At 39.0% G+C, this 27,265-nt stretch overlaps 2 protein-coding genes and 1 pseudogene across 3 annotated transcripts in view; all 3 read right to left on the minus strand.

Moving 5' to 3' along the window:
- Window positions 1-951: 951 nt before the first annotated feature.
- On the minus strand, window positions 952-8,283 carry LOC147318274 (beta-Ala-His dipeptidase-like). The gene is made up of 4 exons (XM_086310168.1): window positions 7,658-8,283; window positions 7,261-7,371; window positions 4,374-4,517; window positions 952-3,762 (listed from the first exon to the last, which is right to left on the minus strand). The coding sequence occupies exons 2-4, from the start codon at window positions 7,369-7,371 to the stop codon at window positions 3,586-3,588; spliced, it is 432 nt and encodes a 143-aa protein (XP_086166294.1). The 5' UTR covers window positions 7,658-8,283; the 3' UTR covers window positions 952-3,585.
- A 1,439-nt stretch (window positions 8,284-9,722) lies between these two features.
- Window positions 9,723-15,848, minus strand: LOC147318275 (uncharacterized; annotated as a pseudogene).
- The window catches only part of LOC147318276 (transforming growth factor beta-2 proprotein-like), a 43,148-nt gene continuing 27,598 nt past the window's right edge, over window positions 11,716-27,265 (minus strand). For both annotated transcript variants that reach the window (XM_086310170.1, XM_086310169.1), the window contains 5 exons: window positions 19,661-19,793; window positions 19,460-19,570; window positions 17,650-17,824; window positions 16,237-16,390; window positions 11,716-16,122 (listed from right to left, as the gene is read on the minus strand). In XM_086310170.1, coding sequence (XP_086166296.1) covers window positions 15,964-16,122; window positions 16,237-16,390; window positions 17,650-17,824; window positions 19,460-19,570; window positions 19,661-19,793 — 732 coding nt within the window. In that variant the 3' untranslated portion in view covers window positions 11,716-15,963. The remainder of the gene's footprint in view (window positions 16,123-16,236; window positions 16,391-17,649; window positions 17,825-19,459; window positions 19,571-19,660; window positions 19,794-27,265) is intronic.

The raw sequence follows: 27,265 nt of genomic DNA on the forward strand, positions 1-27,265 counted from the left end.
TTTGGCTCAAAATCTCACGATACATGGCCCCATTCATTCTGTCCTTAACACGGATCAGTCGTCCTGTCCCCTTGGCAGAAAAACAGCCCCATAGCATGATGTTTCCACCCCCATGCTTCACAGTAGGTATGGTGTTCTTGGGATGCAACTCAGTATTCTTCTTCCTCCAAACACGACGAGTTGAGTTTATACCAAAAAGTTCTACTTTGGTTTCATCTGACCACATGACATTCTCCCAATCCTCTGCTGTATCATCCATGTGCTCTCTGGCAAACTTCAGACGGGCCTGGACATGCACTGGCTTCAGCAGCGGAACACGTCTGGCACTGCGGGATTTGATTCCCTGCCGTTGTAGTGTGTTACTGATGGTGACCTTTGTTACTTTGGTCCCAGCTCTCTGCAGGTCATTCACCAGGTCCCCCCATGTGGTTCTGGGATCTTTGCTCACCGTTCTCTTGATCATTTTGACCCCACGGGATGAGATCTTGCGTGGAGCCCCAGATCGAGGGAGATTATCAGTGGTCTTGTATGTCTTCCATTTTCTGATGATTGCTCCCACAGTTGATTTTTTCACACCAAGCTGCTTGCCTATTGTAGATTCACTCTTCCCAGTCTGGTGCAGGTCTACAATACTTTTCCTGGTGTCCTTCGAAAGCTCTTTGGTCTTGGCCATGGCGGAGTTTGGAGTCTGACTGTTTGAGGCTGTGGACAGGTGTCTTTTATACAGATGATGAGTTCAAACAGGTGGCATTCATACAGGTAACGAGCGGGGGACAGAAAAGCTTCTTACAGAAGACGTTACAGGTCTGTGAGAGCCAGAGATTTTCCTTGTTTGAGGTGACCAAATACTTATTTTCCACCCTAATTTACGAATAAATTCTTTACAAATCCTACCATGTGAATTCATGGATTTTTTTTTCACATTCTGTCTCTCACAGCTGAAGTGTACCTCTGGTGCAAATTACTGACCTCTGTCATCATTTTAAGTGGGGGAACTTGCACAATCAGTGGCTGACTAAATACTTTTTTGCCCCACTGTATATACCATCAAGACAGTGTACATCACTGTCACAACAGCATTTGTTTTCATTCAAAGGCTTCATGATTTTTTCTATAATGGTGGACCGGTCTCTAGTCAAAATGCCCGGGCCGATTTTTTGTCCCAGTCCAGCCCTGTATGCAGCTTATCTGCAGTCTGGTGTTACCTACTCGGAAATTCTGCCTTCTGAATAGGAAGATCTATTCGGAAGGCAGAATTTCCGAGTTCGGAGTACAATCAAAGGACCACGACTGCAGTTTTGTGTTGGATGTAAAAAGCGCACATGAGGCTGTGACGTTGGCTAGAATCATGGCGGCAGTCAACGACGGTCCAGGTGTGGGATTCCTCTCGTGGAAGTATGCACACTATTTTTTCCTTTCTATTGGTAGGTGGCACAATGCACTTGTGGCAAGTAAGCAAGCTAGAAGACTGGCAATCTTGATAGGTGTCCAGTTACGGAAGCAACACATTAACAAGAGAATTCTGAGTAAAACCAAAGTTACTTTCCCTAGTAACTAGTTACTTTGAAAGTAACGAGTAACTTGAAGTAACTGAGTTACTTTTGATAGAAGTAACTAGTAATGTAACTAAGTTACTAATTTAAAGTAACTTACCCAACACTAGTAACGAGTAATCTAACTAATTACTATTCCTATCGTTACAACGCCGTTATGGTTACTGTTAAGGTTCAAAATATTGGGGATGGAGACAAGAGAAAAACCACAATAACAACACTGGTCCGGTCGGGTTGAGTCAAACGATGATTTAATGATCACACACGTGGGAGATGGACACTGATGCAGACAGCCTCAAAATGGTGGAGCATTGCTCAAACTTTTATAGCCTCTGGTGCCTCCACCTTATCATACAAAGCCTAAACATTCACATGCTCTCTCTCACACAGCGCCTAAGCTACGACCTTGGCTCCCTGTTTATCTGCTCCTGCTGAAATAGGGCAGAAAACTCCAGCACACTCTGTTCTCTTCTACTCAGACAAATTAGACAATAACCTTCTGCGAACAGTATTTCTTATAACTCAGCAATATAATGCATCATAAAACAATATCATTCATTCACAACAAGTCAGCAATTTAATGTAATGCAAATCAGTTTAACTAATGCAATAGTTATCAGCTTCTTCTAATTCAGGAGAATAATGCAAACTAAAACTACATAATAATTCACAATCTTTAATTAGGGGTATAACATGGCATAAAATAATATTATAATCTAACATTACTAACAAGAAAATCGGTGCGGTCACGTTACTATTTTTCAACAAACAGACGGTTGAAGTTGTGTTCAGCTTACCGCACCTTACATCAGTTGCACGGAAGTCGCTGAGTGCTACAGCTGTAAGCAGCTGCGCGCGCTCCCGCGGACGGCAATCATGATCACTTTCTGGCACAACACCTGGAGTTAATGGGGATGTCACTACCTGATCCGTACTGGAAACCTGATCGGTACCACGCATGTGCGAAAGGTGTCTACTTCCGGTCATGATAAACAATATATACGCCGTGTGTTTTTTTCTGAATAGTTTCGTCACGTTTATCATCAGTACAGTGGAAATACATTTCACATAAATAATTTAGTGCTGAAACGAGAATTAAAATGTTTAAAAATGACATTTTGTTTATCTTTGTAAAACAAATGTGTTTATTGTGGATGTGATATTGTCAATGGATTTAAGCAGCATTTTGTTCATGCTTTGTCAAAGTTGTGTTGAGAGATTAATACAGTCTCTAGCTCAGGAAACTGTGGCCATGTACTGTAAATTGGACTGAAGCATATGGACATTTCTTTGCAGTTAGTGTGGTGATACCTGAAGCTCTTGTGAAGAATAAACCTTCCTGTTATGAAACCGACATCAGCTCCCTTTTTCTATTCTTTATCACAGCACCACACATTGTTGAACAGGAAACCAGTTGCCCCTCTGGTCATCATCTTAGGAAGGCAACAAGTCCAGCATTTGTACTTCACCAAAGGTTTACTGTCACGGTTCTGGGCCAGTTTGACCCAGTATTTTGAGTTGTTATGTTTTGGTGTGTTTTTGCATAATGGATTGTTTTCTTATTCTCTTGTAGTGATGATGATGATGATTATTAGAGTTCCATGTTTCTGTTTATTCGTGTTTAAGGATTTGTTGTCTCATGTATTGTTTGAGTTCCATGTGTTATATTCTGTCTGCCTCTCAGTCTGTGTCCTTGTTTAGTGGTTTCTTGTTTCCTGTTTTATTGTGAAGGTCTGTGACTCAGGTGAATGTGTTCAGTTTTACTGTGTATGCCCTTAGTGTCGCGTCGTACCCTCAGATTATGCCTGTGTGTTTTTGGTCTCTGCATTCCGTGTTCACTTCATGTTTTGTTTTCATGCCAGCAATAAAGCTGAGGTTTTGAGTTGCATTCTGTTTTCGAGTGCTGCATTTGGATCCTCATATCCACCTGCCCGCACACAGAGCCCTGACATTTACCCAGACATGTTCCTCTTTTTTAGAATCAAATGAAATTTGTGAGTTTGGATAGCATTCCTTTGTATTTTTAATTAGCTTAAAGGCTCTTACCATTGATCTCAGTCAGGTTGTATGGATCTGTTGCCCAGCCGTCTTCCAGTTTTGCTGGCTGGACATCCACGTGGCCGTAGATGCACACTGTGTGTTTGCTGGAGTCATTACCAAACTGAGCCGTCACCACTTTAGGCAACTCTAATGTCTGGCCATCAGGAAGCTGCACATACAGTCGAGATCAGCACACAATTTCTTTTCCATCAATCTATCAATCCTTCTGATTTTAAAGTGTGTTCAAAACGCTTGCAATAGTATTCAGCTGGTCTATGTCTCTCTCACATATCAATGCAATTTCTTTTATAGTCTTGCACTGTGTGTAAGACTATAAAAGGGATACTCCTCCAGGAGGCCAGAAGATCTGCTTTTCTGGAGGCATTATAGTACAGTAACAGTTCACACTGGGTGGCACCTAATTAATGGTTAATGGTGAAAAGCTAGGCCCTCTAGTATGGCCTCTTTCTCGCTCTCTCTCTCTCACACACACACACACACACACACACACACACACACACACACACACACACACACAGTGTGTTTAATGAGTGTGGAAAGCGGCTTTGTTGTGGCCCAGTCAGTAATAAGAAGGCAAAGCTAGTCCTGAGCCCTCTCCTGCTTTTTTTGAAGTTTGCCAATGAGCTGACCTCTGTGAGAAATCCACCACATTTACCAGCCAATTACACTGACAATTAGATACAAAGCTCCAATATCAACAAGCACTTCTAAAGAGCAGGGAGGGGTAATATTGCAAAGATAGGTGGTTCTTTCACTGACTTCTTGTTCTCCGATATCCACCAGCTGTACAGTCCCCCCCATCAACTGGAGTTTCTGAGCCACAGTCTCCATCATACGGTGCAGCTCTGGTCTCTTTTGGACATTGCTGGAGTCGCTTTCGATTGCAACCCAGTCCCTCAGCATCTGAAACACACAACCAAGATCCAAAACATTGTCACTGGACTTGATCTAATCCACCTGCCACTGAGTTTTATGTTATTTAATACTCCTGCCCTCAACTAGTGTCCAGTTCGCAGAATGTGCACTTGATTCTAAAGACATATTTTATTTGCAACACTGACATTCAGAAATAGTCAGTTGCTATATTGCCACTTTTTGACTTTGGCCACCAACACTCATTCATAAGACATTACATATTACATTTCCCCCTGTGGAAAATCACTGCGTTCAATATGTAAAAAAACACACAAAAAGTGTGAAATACTGTTGATGATTTATTCAAGTCTCCTGCAATGTCTTGGAATAAGCTGAATGTGAGAGTTGGCTAATTTCTTCTTCAAACTTGCTTTGTGCCTCAGCGGATGTATTCGTGGATACTAATGGATAGTAAAATTTTTAAAAGTTGTGACTATTCATGATATTTGGAGATTACCTAGGGCTGCTCGATTATGGCAAAAATGATAATCACGATTTTCACTGAAATTGAGATCTCGATTATTTGACGATATTTATTTAACAATAACAATGTATTGAATAATGACTTTAAAGATTGTCAAAAAATAATATAAAATAGTGTGCAAATACTGATAACAGTGCAAATGTTTGCAATATAAAAAATAAATGAAAGTTTACACACTATGTCTACTTGATCCACGTCTGACTCCGCGAACCCATAATGTTTCCACACCACTGAAGTTTTTTTTACCTCTCTTTTCAACCAACGGCAGTCACTCTCCTCTCCAAATAACTTCTGCTTAGCTTTCCGAGCTTCCCTCGGGTCCTCTTAATCAGCGGTCCCCAACCCCCAGGCCTCGGACCGGTACCGGTCCGTGAGTCGTTTGGTACCGGGCCGCGAGAGTTGAGGCTCAGGTGTGAAATGTATAGTTTTCAGGGTTTTTATCGGTTTTCAGCGTTATTTTGTTATCGTTTTTATCGTTTACTCGGTTTTCCTTGGTCTTTTCACGTGTGTTATGAATAAATTTTCTTTTTTTCGGTACCAGTACAAGTTTTATTTTGTTGTATTTATCCGCGACACCTTAAAGGCCGGTCCATGAAAATATTGTTGGGCATAAACTGGTCCGTGGCGCAAAAAAGGTTGGGGACCACTGCTCTTAATTGTTGTGACATGTGTTCGAAATGCAGAGAGGTGCGCTCGATTTGCCACACGGAGCAGCGCGAGAGTAAAGCACAAGGGAGGGGCTAATAATCAGCTCAGTCATTTTTAATGATCGTTGAAAGCCCAGATCGTAATCGAGATTAAAATTCGATTAATTGAGCAGCCCTAACTCTACCCCATTTTTTTCTAACTCCTGAGCCTTTATTTGATGCTTTTGTTTTAAATTTTGTCAAAATTTTGACAAAAATACATTTTAATGTCTCTTTAGTTGGAATAACTGCTTTCATATTCAAGTAGTCAGAGTATTATTATTTTTCTCAACAACAGCTGATATTGTACAGGTAAAAGTTGTGGTTGTTACTTCAGAGTCAACACCTCACCTTACTGTCTTTCCGTGTTGATGCCGAGTAAAGAAAGTGATCCAGAATCATTACAGTGTACTTTTGACCTCAGCCCCGACAATCTTCAAGGAGTCACACTTATATCACATGCAGATTCTTTTGTAGTTTGTGATTATATACAGCACGCTTAGCCTTACTTTTATTTCTTATTTGGTGTCTTATTCTAATGGCCTATCTATTGGTATTAAATTATATTCTTTCTTCTTGTCTAATAATGGTCTAGAGTGAAATATGGAACTATAAGTATGCTCTATTGAGATCAATGGGAGAATTTTGTAACAACATAGATTGCTTTCCACGATTGTTATTATTAGTTACGCTAATTATTACATTTGATTGGAGACTGTGTACATGCAGTTTGTAAGTCCTAGTCTCCACAGAAATTAAGTTAGTTGAAATAATCCATGTAGCTGCCAAATATGCAGCTACATGCATTATATATATATATATATATATATATATATATATATATATATATATATATACACTAGAGGGTCAGTTCAGCCGATTGGTGGTGTTTTTGTTGTTGTTGTTGTTTTAAATAAAAATAATTACATTTTGGTTTGAAGATAATATTGATACATTTATGCATTTGCATGAACTGGGGATGGAGGCCATTTTTGGCCAAGGTCTTTAAGGTTGTCAAACTGTATGACACACTGACAGACAGAAGCCACACTGCAAGACCAACAAATGGACTGTGACAGGCACACACATACACCATTCTCCTCATAAAAACACTTAGCTGATCTAACTGAATCCCTCTCTGAGCTTACCGCTGCTAGCGGAATGAGTGTGATTGTTTTACACTTGAGTTTGCTGAGTATCTCGGCAAGCTGATTGTTATACAGTACTTTTATTTTTTACTGATTATTGCAGTATATAGGCTGCAATAATCATTTAATTTCAGTCTGTGTATTTTTGTAGATACCATACGAAATGACAATAAACCTTGACGACTTGACAGAATAATTTAATAAAACCAAAACTCATATATTTTGAATCTGTGTAGGGTTTAGGATTAGGGCTGGCACTAGGGTCATTATTGATGATGATTGAGATTTTGTTTGACTCACAAGCTCAGATATTAAAGTAAATTGTCTAAACCCAATACACCTAACGGCATAGATTACAACAGTTCTAGCATTCAGAGTTCAGTGCTGCTAGAGTAAGGAGCAGATATTTGTACCTCCACATATTCGTCCTGGTGGCTGTCAACATACTGCGCTAGCTCCGTGTACTGGAAAGCATGGGCAGCAGAAATGAGCAGCAGGATGGAAGGCAGGACTTGAGGGTTCATCTGTTACAAGAGTCAGAAACAAAATCAGCAAAACCACACACACAAAAAGATTATTACTTTATTACACTAGATGTGTGTACTCCGAAAGCTCCCACAGCCAAAACACAACAGATTAAAACTTTCCTATTTTAAATTTTTGTCACATTTTTGTTAATCTCCCCATCAGTTTAGAATATAAGCTGAATGGGAGGACTGTATCCTGAAATCATGCATGTTTTAATTTAGTTTGATATAAAATTCACCTACAAGCATTCTGAAAGTTACTGTCCGCTAACTTGTGTCTTACCTTTTCTCTGCTGGAAATGTGTAAGATAGTTTCCTCAGGCTCGCAGACTGTGGTCCTGTGCTGTTGACTTGATTTTTATACCGAGCCCCAGGGTCAAGCAGTGAAACATTTCTTGACATAAAGCCAGGACAGCTGACAAAGTGATTTTTTTTTTCTGCTGAAAAGTGCAGGAATTAAACTCTGATCTATTGATTTGACTCCAAGTATGTGTACCTGTGGGCGAAGAGTGGACCTTAGGAATGCAGGGTCAGCGGGAACAAAGGAGCATGTGAAAGTCCAGTTGTTTGTGTTTTGGAATCTCCAAGCAAACCCAGCTGTGAGGACAAAAGCAGAGCTCAGCAAAGCTTTTGTTGTTCCATATTAGCCTGGTGTCCCACTGTGGTTAACTTAATGTCAGCCATTTCTACCTGACATTATTAACCTAAGCTGGGATTGTCTGAACATATTTAATCCCGTCACCACCTCCTGTTCATTGGATAAATTGTCCTCGCTCACAACATCCTGTTTCTCTTTGTGTGCCTCAGTGTGAGACAGGAAAAGAGACTCAGGAGTTGTTACACTGAAATAAAAATGTACGGGGGGGTGTTTAAGAAAGCCAAAGACAGCTGCCAACTTCTTAGTTCTTACTTTGTTTACTTATATTCATTAATGCTCTTATGGTCTTTCTTATTTTCCACAATGAGCTGATACAGTCATGTCAAAAAGAAGTTTTTTTTAATGTAGCCCTAAACTAAGCAGACTCCTACTGCTTGCATAGGAATTAAGAGGGTATGTAGAAGCTGCTGCTATGCACTTGGTTTAACTGCTCATTGAAGAAAGTTTTGGCAGTTTGCTGATGTGGAGCACTCAGTAAACACTATACCAACAAGGAAAGACATTACCAGTGACCTTAGATTAGTAATTTTTCCCATCATTGTGGAAAAGGTCATATCGAAAAAATGTGAACTATCTAATTCTACACTGAGAAATTCAATTCACTTTTAAATTCAAGATAGATTACTCACAAGTGAAAAGGATTCAAGACAGAGAAAAACGATCAGAGAAAAAGCAAAAAACCCAGGACCTACATCTCTTAATTATATTTTATGGTTTATTCAATGGGTTACCAGGAGAAAGCCTGTTCTCTTTAAAAAGAATATGACACATTAACACAGCTTGTTGGGCTTGTTTTGCCCCCACAGGATCTGTACAGCCATTCTGTCAACCAACTCCTTTGTATACCACAGTAATGTAGAGTCAAATGTAACACCATCTGTTTCACAGACTAAAACTGTGTCATACATCAGGAAAACAACCCAAGCACATCAATAAATCTACAACAGAATGACTGAAAACGAAAAGAATCAATGTGTTACAGTAGCCCAGTCAAACCTCAACCTGACTGAAATGCTGTGTCAGGAGAGAGCCGAATTAAATGCCAGCAAACCTCAACTGATCTGAACTGAAGCAACATCATAAAGATGAGTGGGCCAAACTTCACCCACAATAATGTGAGAAACAATAAGTAAGTTAAATCAAATTTATGTTTGATCTACGATCACTAAATTGTCAATACTCTTGTCAATACTCTCTCTCCTAAGAGACATGAAAGAAGTCTCCTTGTCTGACAAATTTGGAAGGAAAAGGAAGGTTAGAGATTGGCCTATAATTACCTAAGACAGTCAAGTGATGTGTTTTTAAGTATGTTTAACTCCTGCCAGCTTGAAGATTGACTGTCTGCTTTCCGTTTGAGATCAGACAAAATTGGGTGTGCTCAGGGTGGTATGCTCTAAGCTCACTATAAAATGCATAAAGAGAACTAATAATTTTTTAAATAACCCCTCAGATATCTAAACTCAGTTATTTACATTTTGTATTAATCACAACATAGCGTAAAGCATGCATAGCTTTTTTAGTAAGTACCTGTTCTGCTATCGTGGCTTTTCATAAAACACTGAGCATGTCTAAATGTCTGTGAAGATTCTCCAGGTCATCGTAGTCTAAGGAGCTTGGAAAGAAAAGCGTCTGGACTTCTTTAAGTTGCTTGAAGATGTTTCACCTCTCATCTGAGAAGCTTCTTCAGTTCTAAGAGTCAAATGGTGGAGAGTCCCAGATTTAGGACACGCTGGTGATCCTCTACCTAATCACATGAGCCAAGGTGCGAAAGTGGGTGTGGGTCACAATCAGCCAGGGTTTCGGGTGAGCTCATTGTGAAACCTGGCCCCACCCTATCATGTGATTTCCTGAGGTCAGATGACCCAGGATGTGAGTGGGCCTTAAGGCGTCTGGGAAGGGATCTCAAAACTGGATTATAGATGGCAGACAGTTGGTGTCATAAACCACCGCCTCTGTTCAAAGATGGTCGCTCACAGTGGACATAGATGGCTTCTTTCACTCCTCTTTCAAACCATCTGTCCTCTCTGTCCAAATTGTGAACATTGGCATCCTCGAAAGAGTGACCTTTGTCCTTTAGATCCAGATGGACAGCTGAGTCTTGTCCCGTGGAGGTGGCTCTTCTATGTTGTGCCATGCGCTTGTGAAGTGGCTGTTTGGTCTCTCCGATGTAGAGGTCTGGGCATTCCTCGCTGCACTGTACAGCATACGCCACATTGTTAAGTCTGTGTTTTGGCGTTTTGTCTTTCGGGTGAACCAGTTTCTGTCTGAGCGTGTTGCTGGGTCTGAAATACACTGGGATGTCATGCTTGGAGAGAACCCTCCTGAGTTTCTCTGATACACCGGCTACATAGGGGATGACAATGTTGTTGCGTCTGTCTTTCTTATCCTCCCTCGCTGGTGTCTGATCTTCTTTTCTGTGCCTCTTTGCTGACTTTATAAACGCCCAATTAGGATAGCCGCATGTTTTAAGTGCTTCCTTTATATGTGTGTGTTCCTTCTTTTTCCCTTCAGGCTCAGAGGGAACATGTTCTGCCCGGTGGTGTAGGGTCCTAATTACTCCAAGTTTGAGTTCCAGAGGGTGATGGGAGTCAAAGAGGAGGTACTGGTCCATGTGTGTGGGCTTCCGGTAAACTTCAATGTTGAGGTTGCCATTCTCTTCGATGTGCACAGCGCAGTCCAGGAAAGGCAAACAGTCGTCCTTTGTGTCTTCCCTGGTGAACTTGATGTTTTTATCCACAGCGTTAATGTGCGCAGTGAAGGATTCCACTTCTTGTGTTTTGATTTTGACCCAGGTGTCGTCTACATATCTGTACCAGTGGCTGGTTACTCTTCCTTTGAAAGAGCCAAGAGCCTTCCTTTCCACTTCCTCCATGTAAAGGTTGGCTACAATAGGTGACACGGGGAGCCCATGGCGCAGCCTTGTTTTTGTCTGTAGAAACCCTTGTTGTATTTGAAATATGTAGTGGTGAGGCAGAGGGTAACAGTGTGCAAATCTGATCGGGTGTGAAGTTGGTCCTGTCCTCCAAGGAGCTGTCTTCTTGTTGTCGTTTTCTGACAGTCTCCACGGCCTCCGTGGTGGGTATGCAAGTGAAGAGGGAGACTACATCAAAGGACACCATGGTTTCATCTGGGTCCAGGGTAAGTTTCTAGACCTTGTCGATGAAGTCGGTGGAGTTCTTGATGTGATGTGGGGTGTTCCCCATAAGAGGTGCTAGGATGGTAGCAAGGTGTTTCGAGATGTTGTAAGTGGCTGAGTTTATGCCACCTACAATGGGTCTGAGTGGGACACCTTCTTTGTGGATCTTAGGAAGTCCGTAAATGCAGGGTATGGCATCCCCTGGGTAAAGGCGGTGATATGTAAGGCGGTCAATGATTTTGTCCCTTTCAAGGTCTTGAAGGCAAGCTATAACTTTCTTTTTGTAGCTGCTTGTGGGGTCTCGCTTTAAGGCTTCGTAGGTGTTGTTGTCACTGAGGAGAGTAGTAATCTTTGTGTGGTAATCTGTTGTGTTTAGGACCACGGTGCACCTTCCCTTTGTCCCTCTTGTCTCCCACTGGGTGTCCTAAATCTGGGACTCTCCACCATTTGACCATTAGAACTGAAGAAGCTTCTCGGATGAGAGGTGAAACGTGTTCAAGCAACTTAAAGAAGTCCAGACGCTTTTCTTTCCAAACTCCTTAGACTACGATGACCCGGATGACTGAGAACCTTCACAGACATATTTATTTATTTATAAAGTGCCTTTTAAGACACCCAAGGACACTTAACAATAGAACAAAAATACATAATAGAACAATGGCAAAAGAAGTAATATAGGTGCTCTTTTTTTGCCTGCTAAACAAGAGCACCTATATTACTACTGACAAAATGAAGAACAATGTAAAGGGTTCACGGTAAGTATGCAGATAATAAAATCGCACAGCTCTATCTCTCAGTGCGTTTCTCTATTTTCTGCCTTATTTACTTGCTTATTAGACACCAGTCTAGCGTTGTATACAGCGCTGTCGGCCGCTGTATACCGCTTTTTTTTCCTCCCCCCAAAAAATTACATCTGGCAAAGCCTAATTTCTGCTATTCAATACCAAAAGAAAATCACAATTTATGCAAAATTTTGCAAAACCTTTTAGCTATGTCTCTAATAAAACCTCTCTTACTTTGTGAAAAAAAGAAAAGTTTTTTTTCCCACTTTCTGCTATATAATTCTATTTTTTATGACTACAGTTAAAAAAAAACCAAACTAAAACAACAAAATGGACAGTCTGGGCAACGAGCTACCAGAACTTCTTGTGTAATTTTACACATTTATTTCTTACAATTTAAATTCCAAAGAGTTGTGCTTGACAGATTCTTTTCTTTGTCACAGCAGCTTTTTCTTTAACATGTAGTGTCATGTAATTAATATATCCTTAGTGCTTATTTTGTTTATTATATTGTTTTATGTACTTTAATAATGAAGGTTTGTAAAGCAAGGCCGCTTTTGACTCATAAACTAAGTGCTCAGCCAGACTGAAAAACAGGAAGTTCCTTGTACCTTGTACCTTACATGGTACAAGGAACTTGGGTGAAAGTGGTATGTTGTATTGATTGCTTTGAGTACTCCGGGAGAGCAGAAAAGCGCTATATAAGAATCATTTACCATGGTAACCCTCAATGTAAAGCACCACCAGCAGACTATTGTTGTTATTTGGTGCTATGTAAATGAAAATGAATTGGATGGCCTCTGGATAATCTTTAGTTTTCCCCATTATAATATAAAATGTGGTGGAGCTTAGGGTTGCATATTTCAACAATCTTAATTTAATTTTAATTTTAAGCACTAATAACTGGATATTTCATTGAGCTGAGCAGCAGGCCTTTTTTCACATTTGTTTCCATTTTTCCATTCCATTGAAGTGCAGTACTCAGCTCAATAAGATTGTTTGAATTTGATTTTATTTCATTAATATCCATGTTTTATATTCTCTCTATCCCAACCTACCTCAAATTGCTGAATGGTAAATGGTAAATGGCCTGTATTTGTATAGCACTTTACTAGTCCCTAAGGACCCCAAAGCGCTTTACACATTCAGCCATTCACCCATTCACACACTGCTGAACTGACGCAAAGAATTATATCTTTAAAATTGCTATGATAATAATAATAATAATAATAATACTAATGATAATAATTTAAAAAATATTACTATTATTATTAGTAGTAGTATTGTTGTTATTCATAAAGTCAGAAATATTTCTGTTGTCAACAGTTTTACTGTATGTATTATTGTCACTAATACCGTACAGTATTACTGTCACAATTATACATAGGATGTGACCTCACATTGTAAACTAATTTCAGCAAGTAACCTGTTAATGATGAAAACACATTTTATTCATTGCCATTACACATTTACAGAATTTTCTGTTTCAGAAATCTGAACATCATAAATAAACATGTATTTTCGTTTTTAAACAACACAGACAGCAGACTCGGGGTTGTAATGATTCAGAATCTAAGCTTTTTACTTAAACGTGTTATGGCATCTGTTACACTGGGCTATTTAAAAGGGCCAGTTGCCAGTTCATCCAAACAAACAAAACTAATAATTTTCATAAGAAATTCTGGAAGGAGACTATTGCTCCATTACTGCTTAAAACTGTTAACAAAGTATGCCAATTTAGCAATTAAAAGTTATTACATACAACACTGTTTTTCTTACCCCTTAAAAAAGTGTTTTATAATATAAATGGGAAGCTATAAAATTAATACTATTGCCATAATAAATCAAAATAGCCTTTACAATTCTAATGCAACATCTTATTCTCTCTTATGGCGGCTTAATAAAAGTTGTGCGTGTGTATTATATAAACTACAAAATGGAGTAGATAATATATGTCAACACTGCAAGGTTGCAGGACATCTTACTGCAATGTTTTACTGTACAGAATCAGAAAATGCAAAAATAAAGAATAATTCTTAAGGAATAAAATAAATAATGATGTATAAGAATGTGATATTGTGCCTTTGATATCTGCTGAAGGGCGAAGTGGTTGAAAGCAAAGTGTTAGGTAGGTCTGAGTAGATCTGTTTTTTCAAGGACTTATTTCACATATATACACATATCACTTACATTTCCAGTGTTTGCTGTATTCTCACATAACTTGGTACTGAATACTATATCGGCCTGGATTTTTTGAATGTGTGCCACTTTAGCGCCACAACATTTCAAAAAGATATTGGAGATGACAGTACTTTTCAGTTTTTTTAAATTCAGAACTCTGCAAGTGTATGATTTAAAAAACAAACAAACAAGCAAATCTCTAGCCTCATGTAGTGAACCAAAAACAAACAAAACTGGTGGAAAGTTTGTTATGATCTAAAACGCCACTGGATTTTAACAAGACTCCTAAAAAGTCAATGACGAAGACTCAATAATAAAATTAACTGTAAATACTAGACTTGATAATTTTGTTATTGAGGAAAATATTTCAGTATTGCATATTGGTGAGGGAAAAAAAAAACTATGTGAATTATTCATTATTTATTTTTCTGATGGATTAAAGTGGACAAAGGCTAATTTACACCATGGAGCCCTGCTCTCAAAAACTGATATGGATTTAACACTCCTTGTAGCTGGATTTAAGATACTTGTGCTTGTTTTAAACATGTTTAGCACCATCTTGTGATACAGAATGCTACATCACCGAGTTGGTTGGTTTGTTTGACTTCCGTTTATTTCAGCAAACTAGTAACTCAGTGGAATATGAGGAGGCTAAAACTAAAATTTCATTTAAAGGGTTCACTTTTGTGCTGCCTACTCTGTAGGGTGGCTATAGCTCAGGAGGTAGAGCATCTACTGATCGGAAGGTCGGTGGTTTGATCCCAGTCTGCATGCCAAATATGCAATGTGGCGTGTTGTATAGAGCGCTTTGAGTATTCCGGGAGAGTAGAAAAGGGTTAGGGTTAGTTTTAGTGTCCTTATTTTCACCTGAGTTGGTTGGTTCAGTGCAAGTCTGTTAACAGCAACCAACAAACCAACGAGGTGACATGTTCTGTACTGACACAAGATGGCACTAAACATTTTCTAAAAAACTTTTAAGTGTTTGTGTAGCTGGATTTATCTATATCAGTTTTTGAGAGCAGGCCTTCATGGTGTAAATTACCCTTACTAAGAAATATTATTAAGAACTATTATTCTTCTTTGACCATTTATTAGGAGAACAGCACACAAGCTCATTTTACTTGCAAACCTGTGTCAATACAGAAATACAATTCTTCCTATATGAACAAAAGTAATGGGTTACCTATACATGAAGCTTCTGACAGCTCTGGTATGCAGTTCTGGTATAAATAATAAATTAACTCTGTAGTTATTGAATCAACAGAGCGTTAGCGACTTTTATGTACAACATGCTTCAGAACTCCGTTGTAACTTTACACGGTCTTTCACTTCCTGGATGAGTTGCTGTTTCACTTTGCGATAAAACTGCTTACAGTTGATCACTTCATATCTATGACAAATAAAATTTAACAAAATGACTCGTTGCAATCTTTAAATCTTATTATAGTACCATACTCAGTCAATGAGCTCTTTAGAATGACCAATTCTTTTACAGATCTTTTAAAGGCAGACTTCATGGCTAGGTGAATGTTTATTAACACCTGCAGGAACAAGACTGAACACACATGAATTTACATGAAGGCCCAACATTTTTGTCCATACAGTGCATCGAACTAAAGTTTTTGGTATTATAACTGCTCTGGTCCTGTATGTTGAATATGCATTGAACTCACATTGACTTGTTCCTTTTATTCTCTAATACACCATTCCTGGCCATGCCTGTGTGAAACGACTGCTGTAGGATTGCTAGTAAATGAGTGCAGCGGCACTTTGACGGTACGTTAACTCACTCCACTCTGGATGAAAGAAGAGTATGTATTTTCTAAGGACCTCTAGCTGCACTTGCAGGACTTGACCTTCATATTTGAGAGCTGTTCTATTTTGGGGGTCTTGCCGATGTAGTACAGGATAGTGAGAGGCTCCAGGTCTTGGGAGACACAGCAGGGGGATGCCGATGCTGCAGGGTTGATGGTGTTATACAGACCTAACACCTGGAATATACATATTAGAACCATATCATAAAATAAAATCTGATTTACAGTGCAGTGCGACTGCATTCATGTTTACATTTACTGTGTAGCCTTTCAAACTTCCTCATTCAGTACCTTGGAATGCTGGGTGTCTGCACTCCACAGATATGGACAGGCCCCTGCACAAAAGTTGGCCTCATAGCCTTTGGGCTCATGGATCCACCTCCAGCCCAGGTCCCTCTTAAAATCAATGTAGAGCGATCGTAAGCAGCAGTTATCCTGAACATTTCTGTAAAGACATAAAGTGGAAAAGTGAATAACAGAGCTGTGGGAATCCTCTCGTCACTAGTGTGTGCAGTCTATAAAAAGTCACAGATGGAGAGATGAAGATAGGTGAAGATGCGCTCAGATTAGATTCTTTACTTATTGTGGGCAACCACTGAACCAGAAAAGATAAATATACATAGTTAAACAGATCAGCCAACAAGTTGTCCAGGGTGTTGCCTTTCACTTCTGCTTTCAGCCTGTTTTGAAAGCAGTTTGCAATACCAGTTATTGGTCAACTTGTTGACACTCTCTGCATGCTGCCAAGCATCAGTGCCTTAGTATGTATGCCCCATTGGCTGTCCAGAGAGAGGGACTGTGGGAACTGAACCAATGCACAGTTTTTCATTTTAATTCACCAGGAAAGGGTACATCAAGCGTAGTTCACGAAGAAAAGGAAAGCTATATCCAGAATCTTGTTTTATTTGTTTGTTTGTTTGTTTGTTTTCAAATTGTCAGCATTCTGTTGGAAAAAACTTTGGAAAGCTGTGCTCTTCCTGGCTTCTTCGTTTAACAAAATTGTTCCAGTTTCTTCAGTTGGACTTGAACTGGTACAGACTTTTTTTCTTACAACACTGTTGCTACTTTTTCCCCTTCACCTGGAGGTAAAGATGTTTCCTTATTGAAAATAGGGACTGCATGGCATTATGAAGTATTGCACAGTGGTAAGAAAAATATAGCTTGCGTAGGGGTCATCACTCAAAAGTAACAATGAAACTCATTTGTTACACTATAGTTACATTAATGCATTGTCACATAATTACCAGTTAACAATATAAACCTGAGCACAATCCAACACATCAACACAAAACCCTATCCTAATGAGGATACACATAATATTTTTCCTTTTACACTTATGAACTCAAAGCAAAGATGAAAACAAGCACAAAGAGACTGAAACCAATCACCACGGTGATTCTACTTTAGAAACATGAACATGATCAGTGCCTTTTGTTACTTGTTGAAGTTTAGGCTGTGGTTGATGGGCTGTGGGTTAAAACACGCACTCACCTTTAACATCACTATGGGCTCTAGCCAAGAAGTCAGAGTGTTAACAGTTATTCTATATCTTTGTACCTAATGACAACCAATTCTGTGCAGTGCCTAGTGCTATTAGTGTTGCTTGGCCCCTTTTTACTTGATGACTCATTTCTGAAAATCTCCACAACAGATAGGGACATTGTTATTGCTTTGCATTTGGCAATTTGGTTTTCAGACAAGTACTTGGAGCAGTAGGCAGCATCAAGAGCTCTCTTGGATCGATGGTTCTTATGTTGGGACTGGGACTCCAGGCGGTATGAAGGTAGCAACATGAGGAGAAGATGTGGACCCCGAACACTGTGCTGCCACTTCCTAAAAACCTTTAGGTCACGACCACGGATTAGGTTGTCGTCGATACCTGAAAACATAAGAGATTAATAAGCAGCACTGCAAGGGCTGGTAATGACAGAAAAGTTCATTACAAAAAAAACATTATCAAAGTATTCAGAGTAAAATTATCAGCATAGCTCCAGTGCTTATAGAAAGGTGAAATTTCTGTTAAAGGGAGAGGGGGTCAGACAGAAATAATGACTGCATGTACTCTACTTAACACAGAACACAAAACCTGCATAGATTTGCAATGCCTTGACACAGTGAAAATGGCTAAATAGCACAAAAGAAAATGACAACACCTATTAATTAATGTGTGTGAATAAAAAGATTTTAAATCTGTTATTGAATGTACGCACAGATGTAATTGATCTCACGTCAGCAGGCAGCTTGTTCCAAAGAACAGGACAACAGTAACTGAAATAACCCTCAGCAGACTGAGATCGGATTCTGGGATCATTTAAAAAATCTAAACCTGATGATGTGAGAGGTCTGACTGGGTTGTAGATGGTGATTAATTCTAAGCTGTACTGGGGGGCCAAACCACAACAGCTTTCTAGTGTGAACTATTATTATAGGGTCTACCTTACAATAGGGCTGCCACGATTTGTCGACTAGTCACGATTACGTCGACTATCAAAATCGTCGATGACTGATTTAATAGTCGACGCGTCGTTTGAAGCTTTGTAAGATCACAAAAGACGCAGGAATAAGTGGCAGGATTTAAGAGTGTAATAACGGACTGAAACAGAAGATGGCAGCATTGCATGTACAAGGATGTCAGCTACCGTTAAACCCCGAAGAAGAAGAAGAAGAAGCAGCTGTGTCCCAGAATTCATAGCGCGGCCCAGCGCAGTTTCCAACAATGGCGGCAGCTAGTTAGTTTTAACTTTACTCTTATTATTCTTTCTGGGTCACAAAATAAACCTTTAACATATTTTCAGGCGAGAATGTAGCTGTGTAAACCTCAAATATCTGCTCAGTTTATCAAGACACCACATATTTTCAAAAGCGCTCTGACGTTTTCGGAGACATCTGTTACCCACTAGCTCGTTAGCGAGCCGGGGGGCTAGGCTCACTAGCGCCGTGAGAACACCGGACTCCCCGCAAATCGTTTTCAAACCCACCGCCGTCTTTCACTCCTCAGGTTAAATATATATGAGTCACTTAGATAACTTAAAATGTTATTGTTTGGCTTTTTTTTTTTTTTTGTATTTTATTTGTTCCTGAGTAAATCAGTTTGTCTGAGATTAAAGTTATAGTTTTTACACAGCTGAATAAACGTCAAGCAGACAACTGATTATCAGAAGTGTGAGATGCTCCAGAATATACTCCAGTGTCCTGTTATATTTTAGATAGCAAGGAGTTTATTAAACTTCACCGAAACAATCTGCAAATTTCATTAAAATTTAATAAACTATCATCTTGTCTTTATTTTTAGTTAGCACAGACCTTAAACACTTAAAGCTGTAAGCTAATGATAGTTATATAAGAGCAGATGCTGCTGGTGCAATAAGCTGTAGTTTTACGTCCAATGGATGATGATCTGATTAGTCGACTAATCGCAAAAATAATCGGTGACTAGTCGACTATCAAAATAATCGTTTGTGGCAGCCCTACCTTACAACATAAAAGTGCCTTGAGGCAACATTTTTCAAATAACCTGCAAATCGTGCCTCCAGCTCCTCACTCTTATTAGGAATGATGTAGTTATTTGATGGTACAAAAGTGCAGCATGGGCAGTGCAGGCTGATCTTGAATCCACTGTTTCGGTCTATGGAAAAACAAAAGTAATGAGAAGTTATTTAACACAAAGCATAAACAATTGGGAAAAGGCAATACTGATGGGACAGAATGTACTCACCTCTGTGGTTTAGCCATTCACTAACTGCCTCTGTAACATCAAAGGATAACCACTCCCCCTCTGTTTGTGTTCGTATTACCTTGCTGTCAATATACCGCTGTGTTGGGGATGTCACATCTTTATATCCTAAAATCTGTTGACAAATTAAAGGAATGTGAAGTCAAAGTTCTGATTAATTAAATGTTGAATGTTCAATAGTACTAATTTACACTGTAGATAAAAAGATGGATAAAATACCTGTATTAATACTAAAACTGTGCCAAAATTTAAATAAAATTATTTTGTAGCCTTGTAGTCATGGCCAACAATTTACAAAAAATATTAGTAAATGGTTTCTAAAATTACCTATAAAGGTCTTTTTAGACCTATGTATATCTATAAAGGTTTGCAGATGGCATCTGTGGGGCTAAGGGTTGTTAGAATTAGACACCCTCAAGACATAAATAGTTAAAATTAAAGCTGCAAGCAGCGTTAAGTGGGCCCTCGCACCCTGGCACATCGAGCCATGTCCAACACCTACACCCATCATGTCCGATCTGATGTAGCATTGATGGAATTCATGCGTAGAACCACCAGCTAAAATTTCATCTCGTTCAATGATGAGTATAGTCGTCCCACTAGGTGGTGCTCTAACCATTACTGACGAATGGCATATCAAATATTTCCGAGCTTGACTCTCGACTCATGCCTATGAAGTTTGGGAGAGGTTGGACATTGTGTTTCTTAGTGACAGCAGATTACTGCTTTTTGGCAAGTGATTGAAACTCCCCATGCCGTTGTGACCACCCGTTTCCTTGAACGTAAAAAGCTTTGCAATTTAACATCACAAAGCTCTTTAGATTCCCTGCACTGGAGATCAAGTCAATCTGATGAAATCCCTGGGAGGAGTTCGTCAAAGTACGAGACCTGAAAAGAAGGGAAAATGTCGCCAAAATTACACATTAATGTTAAAATGGCTGACTTCCTGTTGGATTTGGGATATTGCTCCAAGATACTTTTTTGTAAATCTTGATATCCTTCCATAAGCTTCCCAGGTTTCAGACTCGTAGATGAAACAGAGCAGAGGTTGATGTTTTAAAATTTTATAGAGGGCACTGTGGAGCCATTTTGCAATATTCCATGGAAATGATCACATAACAAGAAAGCCTTCACGACATTAGAGGTGTGGGCAAAATTTCAAGACTTTTTAAACTTTCTAAGCCCCTCAAAAGCTACTTCATCTTTCACGGTGAACCGCCATGCCACCAGGGTGCGCCGGTCAGTTTAAACTCACAATTTTCTCACTGAAGCATCATGAGGGACGGATGTTAATATTCACCGCTTTTGAGGTGGCCATCATGAACCTGTGAAAATCAGTATATCAAAGTGAAAGACATGACATTTCCTGTTCCCACTAGGTATTGCTCTGCGTATTCCTGACAATGGGCATATCAAACCTTCGCACTTTTAGTGCTCGGGCCCTAATTAAAAGTTATGGTTTAAAAACATTATGTCAACCTGAATTATCACTTCATTTTATGTCAGATAAAACTATCCATTTTGATGTCATGTTAATATAATTTCTACACAGGTTTTCAGCCATTATTTTGAGTCCTGAATGCATGTAATTATTAAACAAATTTGATTTACTGTTTAGCAATTTTGATTCATTTGTAATTATTAATACAGGATAAATAAGCAGCCAAGGCCTATAGCAACATAATTAAGAGAGGATTCAAGGTAACCTGATCCAGTGCTAACTATATCCTTGAAAAAAGGAAGGTTTTAAATCTAATCTTGAAAAAAACAGAGGGTGTCTGTCTCCAAAATCCAAGGTGGGAGCTGGTTCCACCTTACAGAGGACTGAAAGTTGAAGGCTCTGCCTCCTATTCAATTTTTAATTATCCCAGAAACCACAAGTAAGCCAGCAGTCTGACAGTAAAGTGCTCTGTTGAGTATAATTCACTCTCTGAAATGACTAGATAAGGTATTATGAATTCCTAAAGATGAAATGGGCCCTGATTATTCAAAAACTTGAACGTGAAGAGAAGGATTTTAAACTCAATTCTGGATTTAACGGGCAGCCACTGAAGAGAACACACTACAGTGGTCCCTCGCTATAACGCATTTCAACTTTTGCAGCTTTGTTATTTCACAGATTTTTTTGTGCAATTTTGCATGCTTTTTTTTCTTTTCTTTTTTTTTCACAGCACATTGTGTTCTGTGTCCTGATCAGTGTTGGTCAAGTTACTTGAAAAAAGTAATCAGTAACTAATTACTGATTACTTCCCCAAAAAGTAATCCCGTTACTTTACTGATTACTTATTTTCAAAAGTAATTAATTACCTAGTTACTCAGTTATTTTTTAAAAACACGATTTACAACCTGAATAGGTAATAAAGCAATACATCTTTCAGCCCAATTCTACTTTTTCTGCATAATCCATCATATGAAATGTAATCAAATGGAAAAGTCTCTTTTTAAAGCTTGGTTTTATTAGTTTTAATTTTTTAACTTTATGCATCAAGCAAAAATTTAATTATATGCAACATTCTCTGACAGGAAGAAATTTGTTTAACATTTAGACCTATTTTCTGCACATTCCAGCACATAAAATAAAAAAATTTTGGGGTTTACACTCAGTCTTTCAAATAAATTCAAGTGAAACACAGCAGAAAATAAATAAAATCAAAGACTCAGCGGTCCTGTTGCTCTATTTTCACCTGTATAGCAGGCAGATGTTTGCCCCACACAGTAAACAGCGGACGCTAATGTTTTTCTTTTTACGGAATCAGACTCAAAGTAAGGTCAGTACTTCCATGCTTTAAACGCTCATACTCTCTTCCGCACTCATATATATTATCCATTGTTCATCTGCACACAGCTGTTGCCACGAACGTTGCACTCGCTTACGTTGTCATGAGACACTCTCGCAAAAAAAAAAAATCACGGTTTTAGTTATGGGAAAGTAACAATAATCTAATTACCATTTTTGTAATCCCTTACTTTACTCGTTACTTGAACGAAGTAATCAGATTACAGTAACATGTTACTTGTATTGCGTTACTGCCCAACTCTGGTCCTGATTGGCTGTAGACCATTGTCAGTTAATCTCGTGCTGTGTCTCCTGTACAGTACAGAATGGGTTCAGTTTGTCAAATTTACATAAATCTTCGATCGCTAACAGTGTGACTCTGAAGTGCTGTACTGTATGTTTGTAAGTTTTCTCCCCAACGAACACAACAATGTCAACAAAACGCTTTGCACCATCAACGGCACCTGCGGGTGCCTTTGGTTTCATTCTTTAATACTGGACTTATTTTTCTATGAAGGTTTGAACTTTGAGAGTGTTTAAGCAAGAGAGAAAAGTGTGAAAATGTTCGTGCCTGTCTGAGAAAAGTGTAGAAAGTGTGTAGTGAGGGGTTTACAGCCTTAAAACATCTATAATAATTGTAAAAAATAAAGCTGGCTGCTTCGGTCCGCAGTAAGGTCCCCTTTACTAAAGGGGATAAGAGAGGGGCTCTTTTATCAGCCAGCCTTAATTAACAGTTTTACAGTCCTCACCATAGGTCCATGATTATATACGCTGTTTAAAGTGTTCCTGCAGAAAAATTGAAAGTCTATAGAGAAATTAATTTACATATATTCCTATTATACTTGGCTGCATTCACAGCATTGTAAGATGGTGAATGTTGATGTACCCTTAGGGCCACTCCTCGATACATGTAATAATAAGTTGTTATTCAGCATTATTAGTGGCATCATTACTCCTGCTACACTTACTGCTCCTATATTGTCAAATAAGGAGTGTCAGTGTTTTCTTTCCTTTTTTGTTGACAAGGTCAAAAATGTAAGAAATAATCTCTTCCTCAGCATCTGTGTTGATGGTTCCCACACCAGTCAGCCTGTTATCTTGGTCTAGTGAAGCTTATTGGTACAATGAAAGACTCTTCTTGCTCCCTGGATGTTTCACCTACAGTACATCTTTGTTCAAAAATGTCTTGCAGTGGATTTGTTCCAGTTTGCTCAATATTCTAAATGTGTCCTGGCCTGTGGTAAGTTATCTACTTATTTCAATGCTGTCATCCACCCACTTTTGAAAAAAGACAACTTGGATCCTTCTCTCATTGGCAGTTATAGACCCAGCTCCAAGCTTCCATTTACTGCTAAGGTATTAGAGAAGGTTGCGGTCAACCATTGAACTGCTGCTCTGACTACTTTTAGTCAGGTTTTCTTAGGTCACATTCAACTGAAACAGCACTTCTAAAAGTATGAAATTACATTTTGATGCAGAGTGACAAGAGTAACTGTTCTATGTTGCTCATGTTGGACCTTACGTCAGCTTTTGATACAGTTGACCATCATATTCTGCTTAACAGGCTGAGGTGCTTGATTGGGGTATCAGGAACTGCCTTGGAGTGGTTCTCTTCATACCTATATGACAGATCCCTTTCTGTAGCTACTTTTAAAGTACAGATCTCCCCTTTATCCAGTCCATTTTGGTATAACCCAAGGTTCTGTTTGGGGGCCTCTGTTGTTCTTATTATATTTGCTCCCCCTTGGGCATGTTTTATCAACCTTTAAGGACATCCCTTGCAGATAATATATAATTATAGATAGATTATAGATCAGTGGACAATAAGTAGACAATACAACACTAACCCTAAGTTTTATTTGAATTTAGAAGCAGAAAATTAGAGGATATGAGGGTCTCTAAGTCTTTAAGCCAGAGGTGTCAAACTCATTTTGGTTTGGGCATCTTTCTTTGCCTTTAGACAATAATTCTGATGGCAAAAGAACCAAACAGGACAGGCGGAAAACAAACAAACAAAAAAAAACAACTAATTTTGGTTCAGGGGCCACATAGAGCCGGAGCAGTACAATTATAACATAATTACCTATAAATAATAATAAGTCCATGTTTTTTTTCCTGCAAAGAAGTAGTACATTAAAGAACCTCCATGTTTAATCAAATATCCTTTTACAAAACATATGAAAACAAATAACAACCTCTGATTTCTTAAAGTAAGTGTTTGCACAAGTACAAACATAACTATAAGACAAAAACATTGGGAAATGGAAAATGTAGTATTGTACTTTAAAATTCATGGCATTGCATGAACAATAGGAGTCCACCAAACCAAACTCTTTCGCAGTGAAGCTGTTGACTTACATTAAATTTAATATTTTTTAACTACAGCAAAAATTCATTTTCACAGAACTGTTTTCTTTAAGTGTAATCTGTGTCTGAAGCAACATTTTAAAGGAGTTAGTCATTTCTGGGCTATTTTATTTTTGCTTCTGAAACTTGGCATCTTTTAGTTTGCACATGTGCATCAATATCAGGTGTCATGTCTTGACTAGCAGTCAATCTTAGAATGTCATCTAGATGCTTATGTGTGAGGCTTGAGTGCAATTTTGTTTTATTGATGTTCATTACTGAGAAAACTTCTTCACAAAGGTGGTTGTCCCAAACATGCACAACATTTTTGCAGCCAGGGCTGTTAATTTTGGGTACCCTGGCAAAAGATATTGATAAAATGTGTCCAAACCTATTGAGGCAAACTTGTCCTTTAAATTACATTGCAAATCAACCGTTGGATTTCGACAGGCACATCAGAAGTTTTGAGTGTGAAGGGTAAGCGAAAAACTGCAAATTCTGTCTCGAGTTCATCAAAAATTTGAAACAGTTTCTTAAACTCACACAGCAATCCTGCAATCTTGTCTTTATCCTGTTTAATGTCACCATTAATGCCTGTTGCACATACCTTTCTTAGGCAAGGGAATTGTGCAGGGTCACCACTTGACAGCTGTGTCTCCCACAAGTCAGCTTCAATTTGAATGCACGTATGCTGTCATAAAACTGTGTGACAACTTTTTTGCAGCCTTGGAACATTTTGTTCAGAATATTCAAGTGCTCTGTAATATCCACCAGAAATGCAAGATCCTACAGCTGTTGGCTAATGTTGGCAAATGCTTGTCTCTTCTCAGGACACGAGTTCGGCAGCTTTGGTCATGCATCTTTTAACAAACTCACCGTCGGAATACGGCTTTGATGTTAATGCTATTTCATTAACAATTACATAGGTGGCTTTTACTGCTGCTTCACTGACCTCTCGGCTCCGGGTAATAATTGACCCCTCAGCAATTCATTTTTCCTCTCTCCTCAGTTGTCCTCGCAAGATGTTGTATTTTCTACCATGATGAGTCTTATAGTGAATATATTATATAAATATTATATTCCTTAGGCACAGACACACTTGTTGATTACACTCAAAGCACACAGGTCTGTATGAATAAATAGGAAGCATGTATTTCTCTTGGAAAACCCTACACCCCATTATCCACTTTTCTCCTTTTTGACAAAAACATTTTGGCTAATGAGGGTGTCAAGGTGAGTAGGGAATAAGGTAGCCTACACCAAATTTGCAGAAGTCGTGTTGCTACCATCTGCTGTTCACAGTGGCAGACTTGCTGCTTCTTTTACTCTAATTGTGTGGATGCCTCAAAGACATCCACACTATTGAGTTCCTGTTTCTCTTTATACTTTGTTAAGTGTGCCTATGCCAAGAGGCACACTTACACTGGTGGGCCAGGTTCGAATCCTGCTCAGGGCAACATTTTCTTTTCACCACTTTTCAGCAAAAATTTCTCTGTCTTTACCCTTTCAGTAAAATTTTTTGCTTTTCACCACTTTTCAGCAAAAATTTTCTGCTTCTTCACCTGTTTTCAGCAGAATTCTCAGTTTCTTCACTGCCATACAACTTTTTGCAACTTTTTCAGCTTTTTTCAGCAGACATCTTCAGCGTTAAGGCATCCACACAGCATTTTCGCAGGAAATGCAAATTTTTCTAGTTCTTACTATTATTCTCCATCTTCCGCCTAAATTTCGCCGCGTAACTCGCCCCACAGTTTTGAGACAAGGTTCACATATGTTATATCATTTTGTGCGGCTGGATCTGGAATGGTGTTTATGACTTTTATAGTTTTTTAAATATTTCGATTTTAGTGCAAATTTGACCCATTTCTAGGCCCAATGGGAAAGATTCAACTTTTGGCCCCATAGAAACAGATTTCAAACTTCATTTGTGGTGTGCTGGCTCTCTCTAGTGGTATGTCAGGAGTAGTACGGCCTGTCTACCCTTATTTGGATTACCGTAGTGATGACAATATCAACGGCGCGCACGGCATCGCTGCTTTCAGGAGCCATTGGCATTTTTAAGGTTGCGCGAACCATTGAATAGTTACGGTAAGCGAAAGGGAGTATGCTTGGTGGAAAACTCCATATCCCACAATTCATAGCACGCCTCTACCGAGTGAAAAAATGGCGGCTGCCACCTCGTTTTTATATTCCTCTTATTCGTGTTTCTAGGTCACAAAATAAACATTTAAGATATTTTCAGGCGAGAATGTAATTTTGTAAACTTCAAATATCTGCTCGTTTTATCAAGACTTCCCATATTAGCAACAGTTCTCTCACAATGTTGCTACTAGCCGGCTAGCGCCGCTTCGCTCGAAAGCACCCAGGCTTGGCTTTCAGTGAGGCGGCTTACACTCGTTTCACCCCCCGATCGCTCACAAATAGTCTGTGTCTACGTATATATGGGCCGATGATTCCTTTATTCA

The sequence above is a fragment of the Aulonocara sp. 'chitande type north' Nkhata Bay genome, linkage group LG11 (assembly GCF_057382095.1).
Source record: "Aulonocara sp. 'chitande type north' Nkhata Bay isolate Kocher_YH1m ecotype deep benthic linkage group LG11, A_spYH_male_GT1.1, whole genome shotgun sequence".
Lineage (NCBI taxonomy): Eukaryota > Metazoa > Chordata > Actinopteri > Cichliformes > Cichlidae > Aulonocara > Aulonocara sp. 'chitande type north' Nkhata Bay.

Excerpts from the sequence above, each read along its gene's own strand:
- LOC147318274 (XM_086310168.1), bottom strand. The coding sequence starts at position 7,371 with ATGAACCCTCAAGTCCTGCCTTCCATCCTGCTGCTCATTTCTGCTGCC. Across the intron at positions 4,518-7,260 it reads ACCAGGACGAATATGTGGAG|ATGCTGAGGGACTGGGTTGC; the intron begins GTACAAATATCT and ends TGTGTGTTTCAG. Across the intron at positions 3,763-4,373 it reads TGGATATCGGAGAACAAGAA|CTTCCTGATGGCCAGACATT; the intron begins GTCAGTGAAAGA and ends CTGTATGTGCAG.